The 9672-nt window shown below is 46.8% G+C and overlaps 1 protein-coding gene across 1 annotated transcript in view; it reads left to right on the forward strand.

The window, feature by feature from the left end:
- Positions 1-9672, forward strand: part of FN1 (fibronectin 1) — a 77332-nt gene that overhangs the window by 60022 nt on the left and 7638 nt on the right. The window contains exons 29-36 of the mRNA XM_048483538.1: positions 1257-1444; positions 2198-2285; positions 2457-2633; positions 4007-4096; positions 4307-4486; positions 4576-4665; positions 5939-6408; positions 8683-8821. Coding sequence (XP_048339495.1) covers positions 1257-1444; positions 2198-2285; positions 2457-2633; positions 4007-4096; positions 4307-4486; positions 4576-4665; positions 5939-6408; positions 8683-8821 — 1422 coding nt within the window. The remainder of the gene's footprint in view (positions 1-1256; positions 1445-2197; positions 2286-2456; positions 2634-4006; positions 4097-4306; positions 4487-4575; positions 4666-5938; positions 6409-8682; positions 8822-9672) is intronic.

Here is a 9672-nt window from a genome sequence, read left to right on the forward strand (position 1 = left end):
TGAGTTAATTAATGCTGCATTTTAAATGGGGTAGGGTTTATTTTTATTAGAGCTGTTTTAATCTATATTTATTGTATTTAATGTGATGCTGTGCTCTATCTATGTTGTACACCGCCCTGAGCCCTTCGGGGGAGGGTGGTTTATAAACCCAAATAATAAATAAATAAATAAATGTCGCCTTCGGAACATTTTAAAGACACCATTTGAGGCACTGTCTTGAACCACAAGGAGAGGCAGGGGATGAATGTTTTAATAAACAAAAACAAAGTTTTAGCATTCTCTCTTTCTTGTAGGTTAAAATGGCTGACCGTGTTATGTCTGGAATCCATCTGTTTTAGGACAGGCTTTGGATTTATTTCTGTGCTAGCCCTGCCTTGTGATTTCCGAGAAGGACTTCCGCGTTCTCTCTGCCCTGCTGCTCATAGAGTCTTTGTTGGCAAGGAAGCTGGCTGGGCTGAGGGATGAGGTTTGGGGGCCTTTCCAGTTTTTCTCCTCTTCCTGTGACTGTGAATGTTTTTGCCTTGGTCAGCCAGGTGAAACCACATCTGTACTGCTGCCTTTCCATCCTGGAGAGAAAAAGCCTTCAATTCTTGCTTCAAAAAGAGCAAGAGATTTAGAGGCTTGAAGCAGAGTCACTCGTTCAGCTCTTCAACCCCACAGTGGCCACAATCACACGTGGGCAGCAGGCCCTGCCTGAACTGTGCCCTGGCACAGCAATTGCACCAGGCACAGCCAAGTGCCAACCTTCCCATGCAGCCCTTAGGAAGATCAGCAAGCTTTTTTCTGTAGGGATACAGCGTGCCTGCCTTTTGGTGACTTCCCCCCTGTCCTCACAGACAGTTGGCCCTGGCTTTTGGGGGCAACAGTATTCTAAAGGGGCAAGATTCTAGTCCAGCAGCACCTTAAATACAAATAAGATTTCCACGGTGTGACCCTTCGGGAGTCAAAGCTCCTTTGGAAGCTTCTGCCGTGGAAACCTTTCCAGATGCTGCTGAACTAGAGTCTTGCTCTTCTGCTGTGGATCCATCTGAAACTAACTGCATTCTAAGTGGCGGTCTCTTTTGGGACCCTCAAAGCTTTGGGAAGGTGCCGGGCCTCTTCCCCACCATCCAGATACCATCTAGAGAGGTTCTGCAGACAGCACTGCTGCAAAGGACCATGTGCAGCATTTCTTGCACGATCCTGTTCTCAAGATGGGGGTTCTACAGGTGCTATTTCCAGAGCAGTCCCAATTTTGTCCGTTCTGAATTTCACAGCAATCCCACCTCCAACAAATCTGAAGTTTCTTCAGGTTACTCCAACCAGCCTGACTGTGACATGGGTGGCACCGAATGTGCGGCTCACTGGATACCGGCTCCGAGTGAATCCCCAGGAGAAGAACGGGCCCATGAAAGAAATCCACCTCGCTCCAGATAGCACGTCTGCTGTCATCTCTGGACTTATGGTCAGTCTGCCTTTTTTCTGGGCTAAAGCCCTTTAAAGGTTTTTGTGGCACCCACTATTAGATAACATTTTAGATGGCCTCAAAGTAAACAGGGAATGTTTGTCTCAGGGAAGTTGCCTACTCTGCATGCTTCTTGTAAAGAAAGAGACACCAGTACTTCATAGAAAATAAATAATGACATGTTTGCATAATATTTGTATATACCGCACACGTTATAGGTATTTTGATTTTGAATGTTTGTTGAATTGTCCTTTAAATTACTCCAGCTTAAGATACAACAGGACACTGGGGCATTTCTTTCTTACTGTATTCTAAAAATCCTGTAACTGTTGTCTGTGCTGAGACATAACAGCGTCATGCTGTTAAAAGTATCCAGAAGAACCCCATCTGAATGAAGCTAGATTGACCTCTGACAAAGGAAAACTCAAATGCTTACTCCGTGATAAAAACTCTGAGATTACGATAGATGTAGCCACATTCCTAATAAAGGCAATGAAGATCCGAAATCTCCAAGTCACTCCAGTTTAACCATAGGGACAATCAATTACAATTAATTTGTATATTTTCTACTTCCCCTACCAGCTATCCCCAGTGGATAGTTTTATGCTATTTTATGTATTTATATGCCAATAAAAGGTGTTGTTGTTGATTGTTGTTGTATCCAGAATATAAGCAACAAACAGACCTACAGAAGTAGCTTAATCTCTTTTAGAGGGATGTGAAGCTGATGCTTCCTGATTTTGTTTCTTCTAGATGGCGACCAAATATGAAGTCAGTGTCTACGCTCTGAAAGACTCTCTGACCAGCAGACCTGTCCAGGGTGTTGTGACTACTGTGGAGAGTAAGCTGTCCTATGTTGTAAAATATCTCAACCCAGGGGTGAGAAAACCTGGGAAAGAACTATTGGAATCAATAGGTCAAATCTGGAATAATGACGGCGAAACTGGAGATTTCTGGTGTCTCTGCAGTGGCCTAACCTGATGAATGAACGTTGTCCCCCTTTTCTCTACAGACATCAGTCCTCCTCGTAGGGCACGTGTGACGGATGTCACAGAGAGAACTATCACCATTATGTGGCGCACCAAGACGGAGACCATCACTGGTTTCCAGATAGATGCCATCCCTGCAGGTGGTCAGAGCCCAGTTCAAAGGACCATTAGCCCTGATGTTAGGACCTACACCATCACTGGTATGTGAGAAAGCTCTGTCCTGTGTTCAGAATACTTGGCAAGAAATAGGCCAGAGGAACACGTCCAGCTGTATAATTCATTTTGAAAAGGTTGCAAATCAAGTCCAGACAGTCTGAAGGAAAGCAGCAGTTGCAGCAGAAGCATTCGGAACCAGTGGTTTGGGCTTAGAGATCCAAATGATTCTCAGTCCCCCAGGGTTGTGGGTTGCTGAGGAGGCCACTTCATGGGCATCCTGGCCGAGGGCGGCTTTCCCTCTCCATCCCATGGCTCCCACAACAAGAGAAGCACCCCAGGATGGCGGTTTTCCTTCTGGGCTCACGTGGGCTCCCTGGTTATACCTTTTGCACTGCTGGCTGTTTGGTCTGTTTCTGTAAGATCCTCAGATCTTGTTCCAATAATCCAACTCTGGTATATTGATCAGTAGCCTTTATTATAGACACACAGACCAGGTATACAGCTTCAAAACTAGTTCTAAAGAACACGGCTCCCTGACACACATTTATCCCCATCAAATCCCCCCTCCCACTGTCTCAGAGCGAAGCATCTAGTAGCTGCTACTTTCAGTTGTAGCCGGTGCCAAAGTCAAAGGCAGATAACAAGATGGAGCCCCCTGGCTGCCAGCCCAGAGACAAGATAACCACTATTATTCTTTCCCATGGGGCCAACGTGTCAGGGGAGGCCTAGTTGCCTAGAAGCAGTACAGAAGCCATAAATTTAGGTCAAGACAGAATGCAAGGAATACAATTCAAACAGCAAAGGTTACATAGATCAAAAGCACACAAAGGGCGGCCCTGACAGTTTCTCGCAACTGGTTCTGTCTGGCTTTCCCCCCTCCTCCTCCTTTTCTCCTCACATTGCCTCTGTGAGATGCATGAAGCACAGATAGTCACCCAGGGAGCTGGGACCTTGGTCCCCGCTTTGACCTTGTGGGTTCTCACGAGCTGTCCTGCTTCCTCTCTGCTGACAGCTCATTGTCTATTCCAGGGGTCTGCAACCTGTGGCTCTCCAGATGTTCATGGACTACAATTCCAATTGGCCATGCTGGCAGGGGCTGATGGGAATTGTAGTCCATGAACATCTGGAGAGCCACAGGTTGCAGACCCCTGGTCTATTCCATCCTGGTGTGAGGGTGGCCCCCTCCTCTCTGGTTTTCCAAGTCCCAGTTGTTTCTCTTCACACTCACCCTTCACTCATTATTCCACATTTTCAGTAGGACATGGCCTTGTATGACTATCTCGGTTTGACCACAGTGCTTATACGTGGATCCCCTGGAAGGACCTGCTAGCTGTTTCACCGGCGTCAGGGCGGGATGCCGTGCTTGCCAGAGGAGCACTTGGCCTGATGGTCCCTCCTGTTTTGTTTTGTGCTTCAGGCTTGCAACCAGGCACGGACTACAAGATTTACGTCTATTCCTTGAACAGCAATGCTCGCAGCTCCCCAGTGGTGGTCGATGCTTCTACCGGTAATGACTGATGCTTCTAAACAGAAACAATGATCTCTTTTCCATTAGTCATATCGAGCATTTTACAGCCATATTTTCACTGCGGTGAGTGAAGTAGAAAGTTGGTGTGAAATGTAAAGCAGAAATGCTTGGAAACCATAACTGCACTCTCCGGGGATATGGCAGCTGTCTTGGCAGACGGTTCATTCAAGAGGTTTTGTTTCTCCTCAGCCATTGATGCACCATCCAACTTGCGCTTCCTGACAACAACAAGCAACTCCCTGCTGCTTACTTGGCAACCCCCCCGGGCCAAGATCACTGGATACATCATCAAGTACGAGACCCCTGGGGGGCAACCCAGGGAACTGCTGCCTCGCCCCCGCCCTGGCACTACGGAGGCCACCATCACGGGTAGGCTACCATTCTGGACTGTGAAACTGACCCTGAATAGTTTGTCGTTTGATGCCATTAAAAATAGGCTGCTTCTGATCCTCCCCCAGGTCTGGAGCCAGGGACGGAATACACCATCTATATCATTGCTGTGAAGAACAACCAGAAGAGCGAACCACTGATCGGCAGGACAAGAACAGGTCCCCGAACCTTAATCTGGCTGAGCATGGAGGATGGGGTGGGGGTTAGGGGACACTAATGCCATGGCAGTGCTTAATGTTTCCGTGGGTTTTGGACACAGGGTGATCTATGCAGCATTCTGTGTGTGCCGGTACACAATTCAGCTACTCTTCGCTATTTGAACAGGTTGTTATATGCCAAATAATCGTTTAACAGTTTGATGGCTTGTGTTTGATGGTTTGTAAGATCATTTTCATTTTTGAGCTCCTGTGTTTGGAAGTCGAACTGTAACACCTCTCTGAATCTGCCAAAAACGAGGGAACAATTCAGCCACTGGTAAACACAAATTAAAAGTGTCCAGTGTTTTCAATAGGAACTTCCTTTGGTGTGGAACAGTTCATGCTTCTAATGGATTCCCAGGAGATGTTCAGTCAATAAAACTGATATTGTCTTCTTAGGCTGGTTTATACCCCACTGGGATACAGAAGCTGAGATTATGATGATTTTGATTGATTGATTGATTTGATTTGACAGACCGCTCTATCCCCGAAGGACTCAGATTCAGAGGCTGGTTTCGTTTTTATTTTTTGAGTCCTCTCTGTCACTAGTTCTTCTTGGTACATCCATCAATGAAAATGATTTTTTGTAGGAAAATGTAACTAAAGTCACTGGAGTAAGACGAAAGAGTTCTTTCACTTAGCTTTCTTCATCCGTTAAGTGTGTGATCACACTCAAGTTAGAAAGAGGTCCAGGGGTTGCCATCCCAGCATAACTGAGCTCTTAACACGCCCAAAGGCACTAATAGTTCTCTTGCGCAACAGACCTTGGCTGTAAGTATTTCCAAAATGAACAGAACATAAACATTGTATCTGGAGAAGTGAGCTGTGACTCACAAAAGGTTGCCAGAAGTGTTGTTAGTCTTGAAACCGCTCCTGGACTCTTTCTCTTTTTTACTGCTTCAGACAGACTAACACGACTACCCAGTGTAAATCTACAGGCATTTTTGCTGGCTGGGTCTTTCTTTGAGGTCTTGAGTGTGTACTTGGTAGGTGGTTCCATGGTCACATGATTCCTTTGTCTACAAGGGCTGAAAGTGGACCCCTCCCATTCTTGCCACAAGGCATTTCAGGAGCATGCTAACAAGGGGGTGCCTAGCATTCAACGGTTTGAGTCTAGCACAGTTATTTCCAGTGGAGCTGCCTTGCGTGCCTTATAATGAACGCATCGCTTGCGGTGGCTGGCTGGCTGGCTGGCAAGCTTGGCTTCACTGCTTCTAACCTTTCTTTGGCTTAGACGTGCTTCCACACCTGGTAACGCATCCACACCCTGGCCAAAGCGGACCAGAGATCCTGGACGTGCCGTCTGTTGTAGAGAACCCGCCTTACCCGTATGACTCGTATGACAATGGCAATGGTATCCAACTTCCAGGCACTTCTGGCCAGCAGCCTGTACTCAGCAACCAAGGACAGCAGGTTTTCGTGGAGGTGTATGGGTCTCGGACCCCGTCGAGAACAACTGTGGCAACTCCAGTAAAGCTTAGACCGAGACCGAATGTGGATGAAGAGCCTGGACTGGTGAGCCAACATCCCATACGTATCCCAGACCTGGACGAACCTTATCCTCACAGCCTCGTGCCCAGGAATAATTACACCCAGCTCCAGGAAGCCCTGTCCCAGACAACCATCTCCTGGCGCCCCTTTCTGGAGAGCTCCGAATACGTCATCTCCTGTCACCCTCTTGGAGCTGAGGAAGAACCTTCGGAGGTACGTCCTTCTGGTTGATGGGGAAAGCCCTTCCCAGGCCAGGCATGCTGATGGTTGATTCTGCAGCACCTGCAGGCAGCCTGAAGCCTAAAGCAGTCGATGGGTAGAAACCGTGGGTGTGGGAGAGGAGGCGTGGATGTGTGGTCAAAATAGGGTTTGTCAAAAGCTGTGAGAAGCTGGTGCAACACGAGCGCAGAGGAGAGAATGGCTGGCCGTGGCAATACGGAGGGGTAAGTGCCTGAGCTTTGTTACGTACAAAGTTGTAAATGTTCTCAATAGCGAAGGGGGAGAGAGAGGAAAACGGCTGCACAATGTGCTGTCTTCCCACCTCCCCATCATTCTATGTGTGTTCATGTATTTGCGTGTATTTCATAGCGGGCTTTTTAGTGCTCTCCAAAATTTCACATTTTCTCTAATGGAAAAACAAATTCTTCAGACTTCCATACTCTCTACATTTTTTAATATTAAATATAAACTTTATTATTAATCAAAAGAAAAGAAAATGATCACATAGTTACAGTTATTATAAAAAAGAAAAAATAGGTATAGTGTGATCATTAACAATTAAGGTAACACAAGATTACATTGTCTGGTGTCTCATTAGTACAAGAAACTCACATCCAAACATCATATTCAACTATTTTTTCTTACATCATAAGAAAAGTGACAAGAAGAAATCACAACATACTTACTTTCTAACACTGTGTTATAATACATTTAAGCAATTTCTTTTACTTAGCCTTAACTACTAATTAACTATTAAAACTTAAAATTCAATCAGATACAAGGAAGACAAAGGTGGTGGGAGAAACAAAGCTGAGAGGGTGTACTAGGTTTAACCTAAAATTTCATAAGCATTTTAATACAAAGCTCTTTAAACATCCATCATATATACAGAAGAAAAGGGAAGAGAGTACATATTTACCTTCTAAATATGATTGGGTTGTTATTTTAGTAACATTAATGTTATATTAGTAATAACGGGAGAAAGAGAGAGATAAAGCAAAGACAGTAGGTTACTCCTACAGTTCTCTCTACATGTTGAGTGAATAAAACAAAGAGTCCTCAGACTTTCATTCCATCCGTTCTGAGAAAAACCTTGTCTTGAAAAGCATTCCACTCAATCTAAAAGAAAAAAATCATAAGAGGGTGTGTTTTTTGTGTGTGTGTATTTGTGTGTTCCCCAAATTGTCGTAATTTTTCATCAGAAAAAAAATCCTGGTGGACGACCACTCACACGCCGAGGTTTCTCCAGCCCTCCACTTCTCTGTTCAGGCAGGAGGAGGAACAGATGAAGCTCAAAAGATGTTTATATTAGTTATATTGTAATTGATCTGTTTTTAACTTGGTGAATGACCTGGAGTGTGCTTTTTGCATGGAAAGGCATGATCTAAATACCTGGCCTGAGTGATGGGAACAGCAGAATGTAGGCTGAGACAGACCAGAGAGACAGAGGCGGAGTGCTCACGGGGACGTGGGGGTCACATCATGTCTCTGGGAGCATGCCAGCTAGTCACGGGGGCAGAGAATTGCCCCCTACACTCCTCCCCTTGGGCCTGCCCAACCACGCTCCTCCTTCGGCTGGCGGAGGCTTCGCCGGCTGAAGGAGCAGCCTGGCAGGGCGGGGCCAAGGAGCGGCCCATGGCAGGCTCCTGCTGGCTAAAGTCAGTGGGGCGTGGGAGGGGCGTGGTCAGAGCAGGTGTTGCCCCAGGCACCATTCCCCCCTTCTCCAGTGCCTCTGCAGAGAGATTGAGGTTGCTGTACTCTGGGTGGGAGGCAGCCGGAACACCCTGGAGGTTTAGCTGTGGGGAAGAGATCAGACTTGCCTACAGAAAGATGTGAACTCTCAGCTGTTGCGTTTACTTGGAACTGGGTTGGGGGATGGCTGTCAGTGGGGGGCAGCTGTGGGTGGACCATGGCAACAACAATTTCTTTCCGGCAGGGTTGAAGGTTCCGGGCCGTGGGCCAGGCAAGTGAGAAGTGAGTTAAGATGAGCAGCAAGAGGCACGGGATGGGAAAGATAGTCAGGAAAGAAGTTTTGTAGAAAGAAACAAAGAGGAAGATAAAATGGAACCAGAGGAGAGGAAGGCAGAACCCTGGAGACCAGAGAGCTCTTGGCAGAGGCCTGACTAAAGGAGCGCTGGAGAAGGGCTGATTGGAGGAGCTCTTGGGTTGGGCAAAACCTGCTCCTCTACTCTGAGGAGATCCAAGCTTGTTTCAGAATTGGTCTTTTCTTTTTTGAAGCAACAGCCTTTGCATTTTCTCCAATGGCAGTTTAAGGTCCCTGGCACGTCTTCCAGCGCCACACTTACTGGTCTGACCCGAGGTGCCACCTACAACATCATAGTGGAGGCTGTGAAAAATCAAAGGCGGCACAAAGTCCTTGAGGAGAAGGTCACTGTGGGCAATGCCAGTAAGTGGAAATGACTGCCTTGCACCTTGGCATATTAGCCTTCGCCTAGGGGAAGGTTTTGTGTATGTGACGGTGCATTTGTCAGAATACATTTTTGTCAGTTCATTTCTCTTGCGTGATTCCAGTGGAAGACTGAGGCCAAAACACGGCACAGTCCGGCACATGGGCAGGGCAGAAGAGTGCTGTCTGAGGGGCATTGCAGGATTGGTATGGGCAGCCGGTCACTCAGCGGGATGAACAAGTTGGTTTCCAAGTGAAAGGAGGGTGCCCACTCTGCCAAAGAAGTGTGTGGGGTAAACATGACCAAAGTAGCCGCAGCTGTGCACCTGCCGGCGGTGGGGTGGGTGGGTGGAGGCCTCTCCTGGCCATGGTTTTGACCCATGTGAGAGGAACAACTTACCCTCCCAGAAATGGTTTTGAGCTGTTTGCCAAGAATAAATGTAAATCTTGACTGGAAGTAAAAACAAATGAGTCTTGTGGCAACTGCTGCAACGGCTGCCCCTGGGACGGGAGGCAGGACTCAGTTTCTTTTGTAAGGGTCTTCTTAAGGCTGGTGGTCTGCTTATGAAGTGAACTTTAATCAATGAATCTGCATGAACTTGCATACAAATAAAGAAACAGTTCTGAAGGCTAAGCTGACTTGTTTTCCAGGGGTGGGCCCACTGTCAGAGAAGAGGCATGCCCACGCCTGCCTGAAGGAGGAATGCCTTTTCAAAGATGCATCTTTTGACCAGTCCAAAGGTTTATGAAGGATTGGTGGAACCAGCCTGCCTGTTTCAGCCCTGCTGTTGCATTTATTGATTGATTGATTGATTGATTGATTGATTGATTGATTGATTGATTGATTGATT

Source organism: Sphaerodactylus townsendi, linkage group LG02, assembly GCF_021028975.2.
Source record: "Sphaerodactylus townsendi isolate TG3544 linkage group LG02, MPM_Stown_v2.3, whole genome shotgun sequence".
NCBI classification, from domain to species: Eukaryota; Metazoa; Chordata; class Lepidosauria; order Squamata; family Sphaerodactylidae; genus Sphaerodactylus; species Sphaerodactylus townsendi.